A 22,580-nucleotide genomic window follows, 5' to 3' on the forward strand; every position below is an offset into this window, starting at 1 on the left:
TGCTTCATCTGCTTTACGGGGAAAACCGGGCACAAAATTTTATTTTAACATTTTCTATGGAGTCTTAATTTTCCTGTCATATTGCTGTCAAAACAGAATTTGCCTACTATTTAGTTTTGGAATCCAGGAAAGTATTAAAGTATTGAAAACCAGGCAAATAAGAGGTTTGAGTACGTAAATTAATTACAAGCTGTTATCATGTAACAGGCAATTCATAATTAATAATTCATTGCATTTATTTCGATGTTTTCCATTACCTTTGCTTCTCTACTAATTCCATAGGCATTTCCTGTCCTTTTCTATGTCTCATGAACTCTGTACAAATATAAAAGTGTGAAATATTTGTTTTGTGTCTATTTTCGCCCCATATGGGACTTTGATTTGATTTGAGTGGAATAATGGATACAAACCTGAATGACTGACAATAGGAATTCCATACAAATACATAATATGAATATAAACAGGTATGTGAGTGTTTATCATAAACTTACAGCTGCCTCAAATCAATTTAGTCATAAGAACATAAGAAGAACTTTTCTAAACAAGAGGAGGCCATTCAGCACATTTAAAGGGCTTTGAAAATGTGGGGGAGGTTTCATATAGAATGGTTGTGTTCTTTTTAAAAGGTTTCTGTAAATTTAAAATGGAAGAACTGAACTTGATGTTCTGGTTGAATGCTACTAATAAAAAAAGACAAAGACACTTAAAGACAGAAACCACTCTTCATATAAAACTTTGATAGGGTTTAAGATGTTAAATACCTTCAATACACAACACTTACACATTTATCAGAAACAATTAATTGATTTTTTTTTCATTCAATTATGAAGGTATTAATGTTCTAAAGACAGGTCAAGCCTTACATTTTATGTACATCTCCAGCATTTGAGGATGTTTTAGTAAAAGGCACAGGCATATGTAAATTTAACTTCTTTTATGTTTCTCTAAATGCGCCTTTAAGTTTGGCTTGTTCATTGCATTCGTGTAAGATTCTTATATTGCCCGAAATGTGGAAAACTATACATCGCAGTGTCAGAGAAGCGGCATCAATCAAAGTGGCTCACACCCAAGTGTTAAAGTATTACAAAGAAACGCTGGAGACACTGCAAACAGGTGCTGTAGAGGAATCTTTTGCAACATGCATTGCTAAAGCAGCTGTTCATTCTGAAGAAGACATTTTTTTATCAGAGCAGCGGAGAGAGACAATATGCTGTGGATGAATAGTGTGAGTCTGCCTTGCCTTTCAGGGTGCAGCAGAAAAGGGGGTGGGGGCAACAGGGCTCATAACACTCAAACAATACCATTACGTGAGGCAGATGTCCCTTTTTAGGGTTTATATGGGATTCATCAGAGCTCGTGAGGTACATGTCTCACGCATAGGAATGTGGCAGGAGACCTAGAGTGTATGACATTGGAATGAAAACTCCAGTAGTGACGATCAGGAAGTCCGTTAGGAAAGCTTTGATTTTCTTATATTTGTTCTAGAGACCATACCTTGTGTAAAACGAAGACAGAACATTCTTGATCACCCCCAAAATTTTTTGAGGGTCCGGTTACTGTAATACTGGTATAACAGCAGAATCAATGTTAGCAGCAGTGTTCGGGAGACTGTAGGACAATAATGATGCTGAATACAGGTCGAATAATACTAGAGGAAAGGCATGTGGGCTTTGTGTTTCATTTTCTAAGAGTAACTATAAATGAATGTGACTGACAATGTCTTAGTGTTAGGCTATATCAGCCTAACATTATTCAGCAGAGGTTCATTTGCATTATATGCTCATGCATCTGGGGTCCATATACTATATATGTCAGAAATGCTTGACCAAAATACATTCCAGTTACAGTTGTTTTTTTCACCTTAAATACTTAAAAGCTTCCAGGATCGAAAAAACAACTTTTATCATGCTGTAAAAAGAAGTATAGTGTAAAAAGCAGGTACTGTATATATTAGCAATGTGAAGAGATTGCTAAAGACATTAATTACTTTTCCATTTGTGGTGTTTATTTTTGAATATATTCATTTTTAAAAATCATTCTTCATAGGGGTACAGTTGCCCATACATTGAACACAGTGCCAAAGTCAGTGATCTGATAAGAATGAAAATTTCTGAGCATCAATATGTTCAATCCAAAAAGCATTTATACAAAGTTTCTCTTTCAAAGCATTTTACAACCTTTCATCTAGATTATCCATCTTCCCAGAGAAATATATACATTATAGAGTTACAGTTAATGGAACATTCCACAGGATTGGCAAATTGGGATATAACAACAGTCAGGGGGACAGAGTGTTTCCTGAAGTTCAGACAGAGAGAGTCAAGAGATGTCTGAACTGTAGAGAGTTTGGTAGCACAGGTAGCACAACTTTTACTCTTGTGCTTAACCATCAGCAGCCAGTCAGCAGTTCTGTATCCAGATTAAGTTTGAAGGATTTATGAGTTATGGAAAAAAGGACTTGCAAATGTTTTGTTATGGAGTGGAATTAGTTGATAAAAGATAGATCCAGAGTAAATTTAGCATTTTGTCTCTACCACATACAGTAAACCTGGATTTAGCTTGAATTCTGTATACAGTACTCTCTGTAGAGTTGAGTAGTACTGATTACAGTTAGAGACTGGGTGTTGAAGGTTACACCCTCTAAGGTGTAACATACTGTATACTGTATCTTCTTATAAAAGGGGAAGCCTGGCCATTTATGGAGGGGTGAGTCCAGTTTAGTTTGTTGGGTGTTCCTGGGTGTGTTATAATTACTTTTAAAGAAAAGGAATGGAGTTTTTTTGGGCTGTTCTAGACAGAAGAATTTATCCACAGGAGGAGAGGAACAGAACATAGTTTAACTGATCCCTTCTGATGGACTGTTTTTTGGGATTGAGCAGGCTTTTCTAAAAGGGAACCACGGGTACATCATAGGAGTCTGGAGTGGTTCCACAAGCCAAGAATGGTGACGGACCAGTGAAATGTGCACTCCTAATCTGGTGATGCGTGTCGTCTCTGAGTTACATGTTGTGGCCTGGGGGTTGCCATTCACCACAAATGAGTGCAAATGTCTCGTCACAAGTAAAACATACTTGTTTGCTCTTAAAAAGATGTGGGGAAGCAGCGATACAGCAGCTATTAATTATTTTAAAATCCATTATTTGTATATATAAAATCCATAAAAAGTTTTTGTTTTTTAACTTCCATTTTGTTCGGACAATATTTTTAACCACTTTGACTGATAGCTGGGTCATGCATTGGTACAAAGAAACCATGCAGTCTTCCACTAGTGGTGGACTAGGGTATTGCAGTGTAAATTTCCTCCAGTGTTGTGACACAATTCATTTAAAATCCACACCAATGATAGTTAAACATAGAGAAAGGAAGAACGACTTTGCACTCTTGATTTGAATTGGCATCTGCCAGTTAGAAACCCCAGGCTTTAAGGTCACAAACCATTACAGGAGAAGGACGCACAACTCAACAGCACAGCTCATCACAACTTCATTTTGTTTTATTTCACTTGAGTCAAGCAGCTCCTATAATGGGGCACAGTTATCTGCAAAATAGTTTCCCTGTTGTGTTTTGGATGGTTTTTCACTGCACTTCATTACTCTTTTAAGGGACTAATTCCTCAGGCAAATAACTGTATAATGGAAGCAATTTGGCAAACGCAGTACAGTAGATCACTTCCTGATTACTACTATTCATATCCAAATAAGTTCATATTATATCACTTAGGATGGGAACTGGTTTTCCATCTAAAGTTTCCAGAAAAACCTACACAAATCTTATCAATATTTCCTATACAATGAGCAATGTGCTGTTAGAAGTCTGACTTGCATGAATACATAAGGTACCAAATTAAGTAGTGAATAGCTTGGCATTTCATTGATCTGGAATTCACATCTTTTGGTATGAATTTATTTCGTTCTTTCAGTATCACTGGCCCTGTTTACAGCTGAATTCACTCTGCAGAGGTATCTGACATTCCTGAATTTTAGATCGTACTCTCTAAATCTCAGCAGCTGCTATGGAAAAGAAGAAAAAATAAGGCAAGCTGACAGCACTGCCCCGTCAACATGAATTACTTGCCCTTTCTAAAGAAAGCAATCAAACTTTATGCTTGGTGGCATTAAACGTTTCTCTGCAGGCAGGGATTCAGCCATTGTTCGGTGTGAGAAAGGATGAGAGAATATTTCAGGTAAGCAGTGGATCAACCTTACTCTTTCAAGAAGCTTGGTTTAATTCTGCTGAGAAACAAAACTATCGAAATGCATCGAACTGTGAGATTTGTGAGATTCCTCCAACTTTTGTCAAATTACTTTCACACTAGAAGACAGAGTCTGCAAGCAAAGCTAAAAATAGCACCAGACAGATATATAGGTTCACAGTTACACATTGCTGTGCATACTGTATACTGTATTTATATATGATTCTTTTTTCAATTCAGAATAGCACCTGTATAACCGACTTTCCATATTGTTACTGTATATAAACTGAAGTTCTTTAGAAAATAAGCACATTTTCATACCTTATTACTTGTTATAAACTATTGATTTATCTATTTAGGTATTACAGAAGGTGTGATACTGTATGTCTAAAGAAAACATTTGAGTTCACATCCTCTTTCTGCACTCATTTCCACCTGTATATGAAAGGCCAAAAGGATTCACATTTGAGTATTTGAGTGGTAGGAAATGTGTGATTAGGAGGTTTTATGAGCAAAGATGTTTGGACACAGATTGTTCCAGTTATAATCCTATTACAATAATGCCAAGCCTTAGCGAAAGAGAAAGAATTAACTCTGTGAGTACTCTTGGCAGGAACAAAACAACATGAAGTCACCACAAATTTCTGATACTAAATGTGTAAAAGTTTTATGAACTAGAACAAAACTGGACATTTTGCAAGATGGGGTATTAACAGGATGTGATAAATCAGATTACATTCACCAGGATCCTCCACAATGGTAAACTCATCATGACTTGGTTTCCTCAGCTGCATGATTGTTGTTTATTAATGTATATTATTAATCACCACCTGGTTATCAATTGGCAAGGGGTATTTTCTTCTGATGAATCCTAGTTTTGTATTTCATTTGTCGGTTATAGAGTATGCAAATTCAAGAAAAACTATAGTACAAAAGGTTTGAATAGGTCTATGTTGGGGACTATTTAACATATTCCAAATTCCAAATATAACCAGAGGTCACACAAAACATACATTCATCCATTTTCTAACCACTGGCACAAGCTTAACCTGGCGCAGGGAAAACTCAAACATTGCCACACTCATAGCAGGGCCCATTTTCCCAGAAGCCAATTAATCTACCTACAGTATACTGTATGTCCTTGGACTATGGGAGGAAACTGGTACACCTGGAGCAAATCTACACAAACACAAGGAGAACAAACTCCACACAGACAGCACCCATAGTGCCCTAGGACACGAACCCAGGGCCCCAGCACTGCGAGGCAGCAATGTGGGAGGCACCAAGCTGCCCTCACACAAACATTTAACAGAAAAAAATGTAAAGAAGTTGTGATACAAATAATACAATTTTAATCCAATTATAATACAATATGTGCAAATTTAAATTTTTATAAAGCCCAGTGATCTGGGCTGAGCAGACTCATTTGTTTTTCCAAATACAACTTCTAAGTGCATATTTTCATTTGGTTCTCCACTTTGACTGGTTTTCCAGAATTCACTTTTAAGAAAAAAAATGATTTTCCTCCTCTCCTTATCGATGCTGATCCTGAACTCTCCAAACATTTGTTCATTTTTGTTTTCTTCACAGTTTTGTTTACAGGCCTTTCAAGTTCAGCACCTAAAGTTCTCACATTGGGTTCATTACCCCAATGATGTTATATACAGTATGTTTATATTTTTCAATGGACAAAACACAAATCTTTTTCTTTCCTGACAGAAAGCCTTGGTATGTCGCAAGATAAGAAGCAGATACCAAAAGTAACTCCGGGTACTGCTTTTAGCCCACCTTCCCCATGACAGAGGTGCACAGAATTCTTGACAAGAGATTTTGAAATGAATACTTAAAGAGTGGCTTAGTATGCAACTTGTTACTCTCATCTGCCTTCCATTGTCAGCACAGACAGGTCTGTATCACACATGCCACACATCACTTCACATCTTTCCTATTCTTTCACATTACAAACTATTTTGCTACGGTGCTTTATATCGGTGAGTAACACACAGCTCCCAGAGTTTAATTCGGCTTCTGTCACAAGTAAGCAAGGCAAGCAATCTCAAAGTTTACCTTCATTTCAACAAGTTTTTCATAAGTGCGGATCACTTTGGAAGGGACAAATTTAGGTGTGTGTGGGCTGCAGAAAGAATGGCACTGGAATAAGAAACAATTTGGTGGGGTTACCAGCGTGGGAAGCTAATAATGGCAATATTTGATGTCAGCTTCTAAGTTTCCGTTTCTTTATCTACGATACACAACCAAACATTTTTCTAATTGATTTTAATCATTTTGACTGAAAATGTTGTGTTATTTACACCTATTTCTTCTGTTTTGTACAATACATAAGCAAATATAATTCCCAGGACAAATCAAAATACTCTTCAAATGAACTTTGTTTCTTCTGTTCTATTTTCATTTACCACTTAAAACATATGTACAGTACATAAAACCCAAGGGTAAGTTTTGTTAGGGAAAAAAATTACAAAAAGTAAGAACCTACTGTTCATAATGTTTTGTTAATATCCTTTCTTCTCGACCCTAGCTACCTCAAGGGGTCTAATGAGTCATGCTTTGCCACTCTGCCAAAGACCAAGATCCACACAATAGGCAACAAAGACTATCTATGTGCAGTGGCATGTGCAACTTTATATGTATATAAATTATGTATTTCACATATAGTGTATATAAAAAGTGGTATTTTTATCATCTCTATCTTGTTCTACAGTTCAGCTTGGGTTTAACTACTAATTACTAATAATAACTAGTACTAGTTCTAAGTATTATCATCTGACTCAATTCTCTTCTCCATCTTGGCATATTGACTCCCAGATATGTGTCCACATCACCCTGCTCAAACTTCTTGATATCTATCCTATGATCCATTGTGATGTTTTTCCCAAACAGGGGATACCTTTCCTGACAGTGACATTCATGCAGTTGTTTAAGCAAAATGCCATCTAATACCACTAAATGGATGTCTTTAGGATGCATCATTCTAGTGTACACTTCCTTGCTGACTGAATATACCCAACCTTATATATTATAAAGTAGCAAGTAATAGGTTTATTCCATGCTGAACAAAAGAAGAAAGAAAACACAATGTTTCGGCCATGGAGCCTTCTTCAAGTGTGAGAAAGCCTTCAGTGTTCATTAAGGTGCTGTATTTGAATACTCTTTGGGTAAGAAATCAGATATTGTCTCTCAATTTTGTAACAGTTCTGCTGTGAGCAAAATCTTAATGCTACAGTAGAAGCTGAAGTTATCGCTTGGTACGTTTTTTTTTCTTCATTCTTGATCCATGATGCCCCCTATTTTTGCAGTTCTGGGTCTTCTGAGATTTAAGCCCAGAAAGCTTTAATGCTGTCTTTAAAAGGTGCATCCATGGCCCTATTTATTTTTTGCCGATCTCAAGCTAGAATTATTTGCATTTGTTTTCAAATACTTCTAAGCCTATGGGGTTTGTCAAGGAGCTTCATTTTGACTGTTCCAGCTCATCTACTGTATGTAGCTCACAGTCACTATTGTAGACTTAACAATTTGGTGATTTGTTTTTCTCTCTGCAGCCTCTTTTTGTCATTAATCAACATTCCACAAACCCTGGGGGACATACGTTTCATGGAGTTGAACACACCTGTTTCACCAGAATTGACATCTGTACTATTGGCTACCTACACTTAATGCCTTGGGGTTAGGTAAATTCTCTCTCCTCAGAGGATTTAGTAACTATCAGCTGATGTGGGAGTGAAAAATCCTAAATCAAACACTGATTTATCTGCAGTTTGTTTATCTTTTAAATAAGAAGAATAAAACTGTACTTTTACCATGAACAAAGACTCCAGGCAAGGCAGAAGTACTCTTATTTGCAATAAAACAACAACTGAAAATAGTGGAGCCAGGGGCAAAATTATGCTAATAGTCTTCTTCAAGGTACATACTGTAGCAGTTGAAAGCCAGCCCTTGTGGTGATACAGTAAGAAGCTCGCCTGCGGTGCAATCCAATTTGAAAACCTCTCCTGACTGCCCCCCTCCACACTCATTGTTGCAAAGTTCATGTTTTTAGATTATTGCATAAGTTTTCTTTTTAGAAGCATGAGTGATTTTAGAGGAGTAGTTCATATTCTCTCCATGTCCTTGTTCTTGACTTTCTTGATTACTTGATTATATGTGTTCTGCACTTTTCAGTTCTCACTAAATCCCCGCAAATTTCTACAGAAAGCAAATCTTTGCTATACTCTGAAGCAGATTGAAGCATTTCGGCAGCCTGTTTTGTTTAAAGTTGCCACGCTTGCTAATCTAGTGCTCTTATTTTACACAGCCTCTTTAAAAACAGCATTTGTCAAAAAAGTAAACATGCACTTATGACTTTAAATCAATTAGATATGAGGATACAGGTTAAATGAGTTGAACGGCCTCCTCTTACTTGTAATTTTTCTTGTGTTCTGAGATAAGATTGTTAATTAGATTATAATCAGGACTCCTAATTGTGTTTAAACTTACTGCAGTAGGCAGGTAACTTTTTAGTATAGTGGATTTGGGTAGGTTCTGACATCCAGAGGGTCTGAATGCACGTGTTACATGTGGGTTCAGTACCTGGCTCACTCAGACTGATGCATATTGGTTAATGAGGGTGCGACAGGGAGTGTCACGTGTGTCGCCTGCAACCCGGGATCTGTTTGCTACCTCCCAGGTTTCTCCCCAAGTCACATAATTCACAAGCAGTGAGTTCCACTATGTCAAAAAGCCTGCCAATTGGTGAGGAGACGTTCTCTGTCCTTGGAAGTGACTTCACTGTAACAGTTTCATAAAAGGGTGGGGGTCTGACAGAGAGAGTGTAAAGGTCCCATGTTGTAAATGTGATGTGTGATGATGGGGGTTTGAAATTAAGACCTCTGTGACACATTCATGAGCATCAACAGAGAGGGGCTGTAGTTTTGTTGTCAAAGAGGCAACTCAGGTAAACCTGCAGAATAAACGTAGATCAAACACAAACAAAATACATAAAAGGTGCATAATAATAAAATATTATTGGCTGCAGTATTATTATCAAAATAGTTCAGGTGGGTAGCTGCATCAGCATGCGTAGGCTGCAAAGGAACAAGTAATAGGTTTATTCCATGCTTCCAAGGCTCCACGGCCGAAACGTTGTGTTCTCTTTCTTCTTTTTTTCAGCATGGAATAAACCTATTACTTGTTCCTTATTATCAAAATGCTGTAAATGAAACATCTTGATGATTTGTTGCGGGTTTGTTTTAAAAGGCTACATATTTTGTCCTTCTTTAATACAAAAGCAGTGTGCTAATCAATGTTCAAAAAATCAAAATGTTATAGTTTTTGAAAACCAAAAATGTCAGCTTGTATTCACATGAAATAGAATGATTTTGTAATTTATTAACTTATTACGTTTAGTAACTGTCATGTATATACTACATTTATTAACTTATTATGTTTAGTAACTGTCATGTATATGCTACATAAAAAGTAACTGCAGAATATTATTATATTCCAGAATATCTCAAATGTAACCTTTCATCAGAGGAAAATGTAAAACCTTCCAGCAAAGTGTTGTACATTTTTATATAGCATAATGCACGTTTGTTCTTTGTTCTTAACCTTCTACAAAAATTGAGTCTCACAAGTTACCTTGCCAACTAGCTCTTACTTATGGGAAATTATTACTGCTAGCTAGAGCTTCCAACAGGAATCTGAGGAAAGATATCAAGTAACTGAGCCATTTGCTTCTAAAAAAAATTGAAGTCTGAATGAATTGCTCAAGGCATTTTCCAATTCCATCAGCTGCTTGTTAGTAACTGTGAATTATAAAGCCAAAATAACATACTGTAGATGGTAAAAATGGCACAATATTGTTTTCATTCCTTGCCACATACTGTTTTGTATTATACTTGGTTAAGGAATAACAGTAATAAGTGATGATAGGCTGAAATTAATTATTTTTTCCACTCAGTTCTGCACACTTCAAGTCTCACTCCTTTGTCCCTTGAACAGGCAAAAGGATTATTGCTGATGTATCTTCGGTCCCAGACTTTCAGGCAAATTTACTTTGAAGGGTTTCCTTAGTAGTTCATTTTTAATTCATTGAACCCTTCAATACCCATAAGGAAGCTCAAGAATTGGTATCTTATTAATATTCCTTGCATTTAATTAAGATGAAAAAATGTTGCTGTTTTAGCTTGAAGGGTAACAATGGTTTTTGAGATCACAAACCGTGATTTTACAATGTTATTCCCCCATTTTGTAAAAACTGCTTTGTTTCATCTTCTCATTTATCATTTAATTTATATTCGTAGGGTATACTTCTTCCTCTTATTAATTCTGACACTTAAACTAGATTGAATGTTTTTTTTTCCAGAAAACAACAACAAGGTTAAATTCCAAGGCAAAAATAAAAGAATTTGGTAGAAACAGATGTTTGACAGTTGACATAATTTTAGAAATTTGTAAAAATATTTTTCTGGCCCAAGCTGAGAAACTAAAGAATGGCATAATTTTTTTAAGAGAATGTATATACTTGGGGACCCAGTTACCAGAGCAGATGTGATAACAGAAAGAGAAAAGGGTTATACAGTACAATGATTGAATCTTTGCTCAGATATTGCAATAACCAGTCCTGTGTACTCTTGCCTGCCAAAAGAAAAAAAAACAAAAATGCACTTATTTAACAAAATTCCTTTGGGGAAAAGTCAGATCCTTGAAAAACGTGCACCTTCACAGCAAGTCTGAGAACAGGCAAATAAAGATAAAATTACCTGCCTTTAAGCAATTATAAAACATATTGCTCAATTAAGACCTGCATTGGTCACAAAAGGTTACAATACTTTCCCTACATTACAACTTACAGAAGGTACAAGTCAATACACTTGACACTATAACCAATTACCAAAAACCCTTCAGGCAGACCTTAATGGTATCCATCTATCTCTTTCCATCCCCTGGTAATTTTCTTCTGGGTCTACTGCCACCTGTCTCTTTGTTCCCACACAGCATATGTGCCATCTGTTACAATGCTTAATGCAATAGATTTATCCACAGGTATTTTAGTGAGAAAACACTAACAGCTTAAAACCCATAGCAGACTCTTTCAAGCCTAATTAACTCACACTGCAAACCTAACGCTAAGAGGTTAACAGCCTTTGATAATGAACAACTCCGTTCAATGCATTTCTCCTTCTGATAGTCCTAAATTTACAATGTTCCAATTAAATTTCACAAAAACCCTTGCCCCCCACTGGTACTTGTCCAGCAATTATTGATAACAAAAAGATGTTAGAATTGCGCAAGAGTGTCTATTTTCAGCTTACAATTTGGCAGAGGTTAACTAGTTACATCTTCAAAGCTCAGTGCACAGAGGAACAGAAACAGGAATCTTCAAGCAGATCATTGTCTTTTAGATGCTCCTAACTTACTGGTTAATACTGAACAATCCTCAGAAGGCTAAATGGCTCCTCTCTTTAGTAACCTGTGTCTTTCTTGGCTTCAAAATTGTAACTCAGTAACAATGCTGATATACTGTACAACTATACTAAAGTTTATTAAAACCATGGTACAGTATAAAGTGACTTGCTGAAAAGTACATTTATAACTGCAGGTTGTGCTACAGCCAATGTATCATACTGCTCAGATGCTAATTCCTTATATGTTAAAGCCTATTAATTATTCATGTACTTTAAAAAAATAGCAGCTGTTAATTCAGTAAAATTGTAAATGACAAGGAGACCTACTAATTGCTGTCAAATTTATTAGAAATGTCTATGCTATGATGGACTATCTTGCATCTTCCTGTTCATTAACATTTGTGCCCTATGAGACAAACATGGTGTCTCAAACATATCATTCTAGACATTATTCTCCATGTTTGCTTGCAATACGCATACATTTATATTCTGCAGAATGAAAGAATAACTGAGCACCCCCAATAAAACCAATGTAAATGACTTCTACTAATGAATGAAATGTAGAAGATCTCCTTTTCCTGAAAATTTTTATTATTTTGATTATGTGAAGGACAAGGAAAGCCATTAAAATACTTGAAAAACAACAAGAAAATACAACTGAAAATACATTATTAATAATAATTTTAACTATTTAAAAATATAAACAAATCATGATGATATTTCCACATAAAAATAATCTTTAAGTGAAAATGCTAATATAGTGTATGCATCCCATCCTCAATCGAAATTTGATTGCTGTCTTCTGAGAATTTCACTATGCCCAAATGCCACTGGGAGTTTTAGGGGATTAAATCACTGTAAGATACTCACATTTCTGGAAAACCATCACACTGATGTTTTGGAAGAACATATAAATTCACATTTTAAAGAATACTACTGTGCCTAATGAGTACAAGAAATTAGAACTTTCGTGAATTTTAATAATAGGCAATACGCATTTGGAGATGTGCTCATCCAGCCCACTGCAGCTTTGACCCCAGCAATATCTTTTTTTTTATCTCATTCCCTTCCTCAACCCTCTCTTTTCACTGTGCCCATAGGAGCCCTTCCAGCCAGTGCTGCTCACTCTGCCCCCTCTGCAGTCCAAGCACACAACATCAGTCTCCATTGGGTGTGGGCTTCTCATGCAGCCTTCACCACCCCTCATCCCTGACTTCCTTCCCCAAAATAGGGCTGGGCGATAATTCGATAACGATAATTATCACAATATAATTTTCCTCTATATAATTTTAACAAAAGTTCGATATATGTTTATGCTTTGCGCATGATATGCGCATGCGCACAAAATACTGCGCGAGTGCACGTGCGTGTTGCAGACCAGGCAGCTAACGTGGTGGTGTTTACCCACATGGTGGTGGCTGACAGGACTGTAGTTAGAGAGGAGAAATAAGCGACACTGAAGCAAATGTAGTGCTGCCAACAACCAGCTCGAAGGAAGATGACATCGTCGACAGAAAAGGTCATTCAACTTCGGTAATTTGGAGATATTTTGGCTTTTTACGATCAGACATAAAACAGAGCACTTAAAACTTTGCAGTCTGCCTGAGCCATCTTCTACAGTATGTGTGTTTTATCACACTGTATTTAATTTTTCTATTAAGATATTTATTTTGTAAATTTTACTCATGCATATTTTGACATAAAAAAGACTTGAATACTCTCTACCTCAGATTTGTTTAATGTTGCTGCTGTTTGGCAAGTGTTTGTTGTGTTCTTAAAATAAAGAGTTGTTTAATTTACCAATTAACTGTCTGGTTCCTTCAACTTTCACTCAGGAGAAAAAATCTGCCTTTAAACTTGAAAGAAATAATGATTTGACATTTATCGTGATAATTATCGATATCGACTGATAAGAACATTTTTATCATGATAATGTTTTTGGCCATATCGCCCAGCCCTACCCCAAAACATATCGCACATGGACACAGCAGTCACATCTTTTTCCCCCAGCCCACCAGATTCCTGCTTCCCTTCAGCATCTCCTCTCCACAGCCCCAGCTAGACTACATCTATTACACCTCCTCATTGTCTGCTCACCAAGGACTGTATCCTTGTTCCTTCATGCATCAAACCCAGACCACACCATACCGGCCACCACTCAGTGGCTCCCCTACACAGCCCCTACCTTTATCATGGGCCACCACCCCCCTGCATCAATGGAATCACTACACACCTCTTTCCCTTATTCCGAAAGAGCCTGCCTGCTGCCTGCTTTCTCTGCCATCCTCTTCCATTCTGCCCCCTTCTCATTCAGGTAGCCACCACCATCCCCCACCCCCCCGTATTCTAGTTAAAGGAGTCTGATCATTGACCTCTCCAATTCTTAACTTCCCTGCACCTGGCATTAACAGTTTACTCCCTAGTTTCATCTTTATTTTGCACTATGTTATCATCAACAGCGCTATACCTGATCAAAGCAACAGAACAAACTGCTTAGCTCATGACAACCATCACTAAGGCCTTTAAATGTATGCCTATCGACCCTCACATTCTAGGGACCATCTTTAGTTCTAATGGTTTCACTCTTTGTTGCTACAAGACAAGCTTGGCTTGCTCTTAAACCTCCCCTGTCACTAAACAAAGCTACAGTATGTGTATCGTATCTCAGGACACATCTCTACCACAACCAGCTGCCATAAACAATCCTTTCGAACTGCTCTATTTCTGCTACCTGTTACACTCATCTTAGACTGCAATCCCTTTTGCTACACTACTCTTCAGCCAATCAACCGTTATTGATGTTCCTACAGCACATTCTTGCATTAACTAGGCAGGATGTAGAACCATAGGCTTTCTGTCCTTTCCTTGGAAGGGTGCAGCGTCCCGTTTGCCATGTTTTAATCCATTGAGAGATGGCCCTCTGAAGTTCTGAATCTTACACTAAATCCAAACCCAGTCCAAGCACGCCATATTCCCCAATCAAGGATTCTGCTTCAGTGTTATGGGGTTCTTTTTTGTTCCCTTTTTTCACTCTCAAGTTATGTCTTTCTGTGGTCAATGTGGAAATGCTACTAAAGGTTCCTCCGGACCTTTCATTTCTCTAAAAGGCATTTGATCTCCTAGCAATTTTCTTGTTCATCAACATTAAGGGGTTCCTCTTATTTCTTTTGAGGATTCCAACAATCCTGTCCTCATAGATGGGTAATTTTCCTTATCCAGGCAAGTTACCCCAGTAAAGCCCAGTATTCAAATCATACCTCTTCTCTGTCTTTAACTATCATTCCACCAAACTACTGAAATGTACAGTACTTTTATTTACAGAAACAATTTAAGTGGAACCTCAGCTACTTACAACAGCTTTATTGTTCATCCAGCTTAGTTTTGATGAGATCTTTAATTCACATCGATCACTGACTCTTCAAAACCTTGATTGCAACAACTCAAAGTGAACTATCCATGTACATAAAAATGTACAACATGAAATTTTGTAGAAGGTAGTCCATCATATTTACCATCCACTTGTTTTCAGCAACGTCTTAGCCCAATACTTGGTTGTAGTGAGCCAGAGTGCATGCTGATGACTAGTGGGCACAAAGCAGGGAACACTCAGGACAGAAGACAAGTCCAGTGACGGGCAAACTCACACATAAGTGTAAGCTGTGGGAAGAACTAGGAGTACTGGGTACAAACCCATATAGTCACAGCGAGAAACATAAAATTCCACACAGAAGGCGTCCCAGGCTGGAATTGAATTAAGGACCCAGGGCAATGAGACAGCAATGTCACTGAACTAATCCATTATATATCACTTTACATTTATGGCTTATAAGGCATTCCTCATCATTGATATAATTTGTTCCTCTCTACACTTCCATAGGGCTAAAAGGCTACTAATCTATCGATCGAGTCAAAAATACTGATATATCAAATTTACCAGTAAACTTAAAAATGAAATGGCTGAAACGTCAGTAAAAGATAACCGAACACCGTGTTTCTGCAAAAAGAATGCACCATACTAGCTGGAAAGTAGAAATGTGCAAAATAACTCTTGCACAGCAATTGTATGCTTTACTACCTTCACCCTTGGTGACTTTAAATAATTTTATATAAGAAAACACAATACACAACTGCAGTCTGAGATCAATATTTGATGTTTTTTAGTAAATATTCTTCCTTAGTCATTTAATTTGGCATGTTTAACAGTACGTAAATGAGAAAAGTTCAGTCTATCCATAGATTTCCATTTTAATTTCAATTTATTTTAGTTATATGCAAAATCTGGGCTTGGAAATTGTTTTGTTTTCATTGTTTCAGACAGTGTCAGAAAATATCCTGTACTCCAAATGGATTGAACAGACTGAAGTTCTCCTTCCTCACCCAATCACAAGAATCTTCCATAGGGTAGCCGTAAGATATACTTCTCAGGGAAAGTAGGAAAGTGTAAAACTGAGAGAAATTATTACAGACGTCACAAAGCACAAAAGTAAAGAAGGTATTATAAAAAAAAATGATGCTAGGAAAATAAATTACGCTCCAAAAAACCCTGTAGTACAGCTAAGCAAAATTCACAAATAAGTTGGATGTGGTTTTGAAAATTCTCAATCAAATGTGATTCTTTAGCAGCTTTAATTATGACTGCTAAACAGAAACAAAATTAACTGTACTGTACTGTATAACTCAAATCTATTGACAGACTATATACAGTATATATTATGGTCAGTGTTCATAATACAATATCATATACTAGATTACCTTCTTCTAGAATGGTGCCCTGTTTATTCGGTTTAGCATCCTTCTTGTGTTGAATTTTGTCTTCCCATCAGAGTTGTCCATTGGAGTGGTATTAGTTAGAATGTACGACACCATTCAAGGAGTTAAATTGAGGCAAAGACATGTGTCCTGCATATTCTTGAAATATACCTAGAATACATGCAGGTTGTGACCCCTTTAGGACTGAGTGGGTCATTAAATACAATAAATCAAGGAACCTTACAGTAACACGGTAAAAAAAACCACTCAAATCCACAAAAAAGGAAAAGATAATATCATATTATTCTTGCGAATTCTTACGTAAACAAGAGAATAGCAGTCATTTATATAACAAGTGTTGCACAACGGTAGAATTTCTTTTATACATACCTAAGTAAAGAGAAGAATCTTTTCTTTTGACATGGTCATCCATATAGGAAACACCCAGAGGCTGAACTGATGAGGCCCCGATGCCAACTAAAACTTGAGCTATAACGACCAGCAAGTACAATGTATTTGTTGACCGTGTCTCCTCACAACTCCCTGTTTCAGCATCTTTTTCCACAGCTGATTTGCCAACAGAGCAGGTGTCTCGTGAGGTGGATATTTTCACCTTCTGGTAGTCATACTGATGGCTCACAAACTCAGGCAGCGCACAAAGAAGTGAACCTAGAGCCATAACAATTCCACCACAGCCTATAAGTCTTGGTCTGTGACCCTTTCCACCAAAGTAGCTCACTAAAAGGATCACCAAAAGGTTGCCAATCTCAAACCCACTGGCAATTAAACCAAGCTCCGTGGTCCTCAGACTGAATCTCTTTTCAAGGGTACTTAGCATGCTGATCTGTCAAAAAAAATGAAACAAAAACAGAGCTTTCTTAGTTCAGTGAATGTATGTACACGTAAAGGTACTACTACAGTATATCTTTAATATCTTATTTTAAAAATTACTAGAAAATTCTGTTCCACAAGATGCATAGATGCATAATTTTCTTCTACCCTATGCTTTGAAACATAAGGGACTTCATTTCACAGATGTAACCATGAGGTTTCATGCTGTTTTTTTATCAAAGTACAGTACATTACAATAAATTACAGAGATAAAAAAGATTGTTTTCCTGGAATGTTATCTAGCACGTGGCTACTGTTAAATCACATCAGAGGGTTTTTGTTGAGCAGCATGTGTAGTTTTAGAAAGCCTTCTCTGCCATTTGTTAAAGCATCACAGTACAGTATGATTAAAGAGTGTTGTACAGGAAGCGATTAATCACTTGGAAGAAGAAGCACCCTTGTATGCTAGCAGTGAAATACAATCTGGTGTATTGAATAACAATAGCAAAAGTGCTGTACTGTATATGCTTAGTATTCTAAACGGAACTACAGGACTCCTGTAGAAGATTGTGGTTTATGATTTCTTGTTGATAAAAACATTGATGGCAGGGAAATTATTTGTGCTAACACAAGTTGCAATTTTTCCTCATGTTCACTTCTATTTTTTTCCCTAGTCCTTTTCATTTAGTAAAGATTATAGAAGGATACAATATAAATATAATATATACAGTACAGTAGCAATAATGCACAAACGCGCGTCAATCATCTTGCTTAAATTGTGGGTATTGTGTTCGAAACATCAACACGACCGCTGCCCCTGGTGTACTTTCAATACACTTGCTGTTTTGAACGAATTTAGCAGGACGGGCAGATCATATTACTGATAACTCTTAGATTACGTGTATAATTTTAGATTTTCTTTCAAAAAGAAAAAAAAAATCTATCAAAAACCGCTTTTGTTAAAATTCTAACACTTACCAGATACGCATTGCCAATGCTGTTAGCACTAAGTATTAAACAAAGAGTTGCAACAAATGCTCTTATATCCCCAAAGCAGGGTCTGCTTGGTTTCGTTCCCACAGCCGTCTGAGTATCTTGTGGATTGCTTGCCATTCCGACTGAGACGCCGCAACTTTATGAACGCTTTTAGTCGGTGTCCTGCATTTCACAACATGCCACCCTTACTTCAGCATGGGTACAAACCGGGTTTCGTTTTTCATGTAACCTAAAATATGAAGAACACAAGTCAGGAAAACTGCTGGAGATTCTTCCAAAAAGTAAGATAAGGTAGACACTGGAAAGAAATAATAGGATAGCCTCCTCTAACTAAAACATCCATACTAAAAAATGTATGATTCAAAATGAAAATACAAGGAATTAAAAGTGATAAGAATGACTGATAATATCGAATACAATCAAAGTTTACCTTGCTTCCTTACCAGGTTACCAGGAAATTACATTATCACGGTACTGTTTATAACTACCGTGCCCATAAAGATCCAGCATGTCTAGTAACATTGTTTAGGATTAGTGATCAGATAACCGCATCTGGTTTTAAGCAGTCCACGAACAATTCAAGAAAAATAATTAGCTAAGCACAATAAGACACGCAATCATATAGGTCTACATGATACATGAATTATTATGCATTACAACAAAGAAACATGAAAGACGGGGCACCAACCTGTCTGAACAAAGGAACTTCGCAAATATCAGGTACTTAAAAGTATGTAAAAAATGTCTTCTCTCAACTTGCAGGTGTTTTCATATTTGCACATTTTAACGCCTTTCCAGCAGCTCTTGACTTAGTTTTACCGTATATATGTAAGTTTTAATTTAAAAAAAAATATGAGGCGGTCCTCTTAAGAATTTCTATAGTGTGCCATGAAGTAAAACAAATTGGCACCCGCTGCTCCTGAAATTGAAGCCCGTATGAAGCGGCTGTCCGCTTAGGGTGCCTCACACGCTGCCGATGGAGTAGTAGTGAGGTGTTCCGAAGGGGGTAAACTGTCTAGTTTCCATGTTTACATATATGCTAACGCCATCTTGTGGCCACAGTAAATGTCATAGTGCATAATTCCAAATAATACTCTGAAAAAAATCCTTCCGCGATATAGTAATAGCAATACAGTAATATAGTAATAATATAGTAAATACATATAAAATGTGCAATCAGTTAAAATGAACATGTGTAAAATTAACTGCAACGTATTACACTATAGCGTTGCTCACAGGGAAGACACCTGTGTAGTCAGGAAAATTACACCCTGTAACAGTATCCAATGTAACTAATTATCTCATAGTTTATCATCCTTAGACGTGTTAATAATTTACGAAGAAGCAATGTGATACTGTTTCTAGAAAATGTACAGACATGTTGCCTAAAATAGTTAAATACAAATAATATATATGACTAATAATAATAAATGTCTCTACGATACGTATCCACAGCACTGAGCTGAAGAATCAAACTCTCGTATTTTTAACTGCCCCTCCTGTGGTAATTTTAAGGAAAACCAAACATGGCAGTGGGTGACAGGCACACAATTTACCGTCTGGAAAATGAGATAATTTTTTTTTTCAGTATTTGAGGAAGCTGTTGGATTTGCGGCTCTGCGAGCACAGCCAAGAACGCTGCGACCCTTGGCAGCACCAGCTGCTGCGAGGTGCCTCCGAGCCTGCGTGAGAAGATCATCCTCGGCTTATGAAGACGGAGCTCAATCTCCAGGTTTACACCAACCTGAGCATTACATTATACAAAAAAAACTGGGTCAGCAAAGTTAGTTGTAGCCTGACCTACTTTTGAGCGAATTGTCCCTTTCGCGGGGTTTTGTGGTAACTGACCTATAGTCTAAATCCCCGAGAGGTGAAGCACCTACTGACCTTTGACGAACCACCCACAGCCCAAATAAAATGCCTCAGATGCTTTGAAAAGAGGAACCTGTGTGACCGTTAAAAAAATTAGCCTACTACGGCTTTTGATACTGAAACAAGGAAGGGGCGTTAAATGGCAGCACAAAAGGGAATGTGTTCTTTAAAATTGTAAACTTTGATGCAGAAATTATGCATTTGAGCTTATATCAGAGATGCAAACTTTGGGATCTTAAATCAAAATGGTATTGATAATGTACATGCAAGACCTGCACGTATAGCTGAAGTACATGCAGAGGTAGCTAAAATTTTAAAATGTGCTACGATAAACAGCTCCATTTGCATAATGTGGGTTGTATTTTTATACTGAACTGCAGTATGTACAGTAAAAGCTGTTAAAATTATATCTAGAAAAAAACATTTTTCATTTTGTAAGATTGATAAACCTACATCTAGTGCTTTTTGAAGACACTCTATTAATTTACTGTCCGTGCTTATGATTTTCTGCATAATCCTTTGTCTTTTTACTGTCCTAGAGTGGGACATACGGTATAGTAATTCTATTGCTGTTCAATATGAAGATGTGCAGCTATTCCCTGTACACCTTTTTTCTAGCAATTATATTCAGATAAATGGTGTTAAAATAAATTGTAGAAACAGGCCAAATTTCTAATTTCATCCACGTCCACTCTCCTACACATGAATATCTCGGAACTATGCACCACCTTTGTGCTTGTTTCTCACCCCCCCTCCACCCTATCTTCACCTCTGCAGCAGCTCCCTGGCTGATTCATCATGTGAGAGGAAGGGGTCCCTTTGGACTCATTCTCATGGGAAGGCTGCCATTTGCTCAGGTAAATGATGCCAGATAACATGTTTTAAAAATATTTCATCTCATCTCATCTTAATTAGTATTTGGACAAACCACTGATTTTGCCAGCAAGTTTCGACTTGTAATGTTTTTGATTGTGTGCTCTGTTTTAACTTGTGTTGTTTATGATTGTACATAGAATGAAAGTGTTGTATCCATACTTTGTTGTATTACAGTACCTCACCTATCATAGTATTACATCCAAAAACAAATCAAGCATCTAGAGTTCTGGCTAGCTGTACCTTTATGAAACAATCTAATAGCAGTAGCAATGTGGGCAAGAGATTTTAGGGCTGGTTCTCATTCAAAGATCCCGCAGTGACACAGTAAAATCTGTCTTATCATTTTCCAGGAGGTTTGCTGCCCAGGGTGTATCCAGACATCATGCTTTTGACACACAACTGTCCAACTTCCTTTAGTTCTATGGGGACTTATTCACTGCTGTGCTGAAAGAATGAGAAACCGTTTGTGGCTTGTTTAATCATATTCTTGCATACAGCAATATGTTCCGGAGCTGTGTGCCAATGTCATCATCCTCTTGGCACAATAGGGTTTTTGCTATTTCTTTGTCGGTGGAGCATAGACTACATGTGTTCACTGTGATCTGTAATTTGAGTTGTGTGACTGCAATCACACTGTCTTTTTTCTGTACTTTTATGGAGGAAGTGTGCACCTTATCTTCATGATGTCCTAATACCGCAGGTGGTATTGTAGCGTATTTCAGGAATGTCAGAGTCAAGAGGTGCATTATTTGGATCTTGCAAAGGTGTTTATTTATTGCATATGTGTATGTGCCATAAGTGTGTATCACAACAGATTTTGCTTGAAGCACAGAATAAATGTAACACAACAGTAGTAAAATCAGTATCAATAATAGTTGGGCGCATAACATAAGGAAAAGAAATCTGTTCATAAAATGATTTAATGAGGACTCCTGACATCACCCAGCAAGAAGATACGTTTAGTAATATTTATTGAGGAATTAAGCAAACAAAATTATGGCTTAATCCAATTGGCTGAGGGTCAACTACCTCTACATTAACACACCCATACAGAGAGACATGTTACCAAGAGATACAGTAGCTGAAAAGCTGGAGATGGGGTGGAGGAGTGATGCAGAGGATGAATGCGAGCAAGAGAGAGCAGCTTTCTACGGTATTTGTAGTTTTTTTGAGACGTGGCATCATGAAGAATTACAAGTTAGAGTAATAGAGACCTCGGTTGTTGTCATCCTTCCCACTGAATTGCAGGCAGTGGTAACAAAAAGGATATTAGCAATGTCAAGAGAGAGATGTAAAGGACTATTGCAATGAAGGTTACAATAAACAATAAAATATATTTTTCAGCACTATAGCAGCAAAAGAATTGTAAAGGAAGAGGTCAAATGTATATGGGACAAGAATAGGAAATGGTTGATGTACTAAATGTATATTTTACTCTGGTGTTCACTAAGAAAGAAGTCAACAAAATACCTCAGGCTGTGGGCAGAGAGTGTTCTTTATTTAAAAATTTTAACATACTGTAGAAGTGAAAGTGTTTCAGGTACCAGAAGCACTCAACATAAATTAAATTCCAGGGCTCGATGGTTTCCTAACAATTGTACTTAAAGAAACAAGAAGTATTATCTATAAGCCAGCGATAAAACGTTTTTTAATAGTAG

At 37.1% G+C, this 22,580-nt stretch overlaps 1 protein-coding gene and 1 long non-coding RNA gene across 2 annotated transcripts in view; one reads left to right on the forward strand and one right to left on the reverse strand.

Moving 5' to 3' along the window:
* LOC148673473 (solute carrier organic anion transporter family member 3A1-like) overlaps positions 1–20,131 on the reverse strand; it is a 92,088-nt gene extending 71,957 nt beyond the window's left edge. Inside the window, exons 1-3 of the mRNA XM_088629968.1 lie at positions 18,863–20,131; positions 18,157–18,403; positions 16,738–17,191 (exon numbers count right to left, since the gene is read on the reverse strand). Of these exons, the coding sequence (XP_088486094.1) occupies positions 16,738–17,191; positions 18,157–18,291 (589 nt within the window). The 5' untranslated portion in view covers positions 18,292–18,403; positions 18,863–20,131. The remainder of the gene's footprint in view (positions 1–16,737; positions 17,192–18,156; positions 18,404–18,862) is intronic.
* LOC148673474 (uncharacterized) lies at positions 19,794–22,580 on the forward strand. The gene is made up of 3 exons (XR_015936029.1): positions 19,794–19,906; positions 20,824–20,903; positions 21,273–22,580. It is a non-coding gene; the product is annotated as an uncharacterized LOC148673474 (long non-coding RNA).

This window comes from Lepisosteus platostomus, chromosome 4, assembly GCF_059453375.1.
Source record: "Lepisosteus platostomus isolate fLepPlt1 chromosome 4, fLepPlt1.hap1, whole genome shotgun sequence".
NCBI classification, from domain to species: Eukaryota; Metazoa; Chordata; class Actinopteri; order Semionotiformes; family Lepisosteidae; genus Lepisosteus; species Lepisosteus platostomus.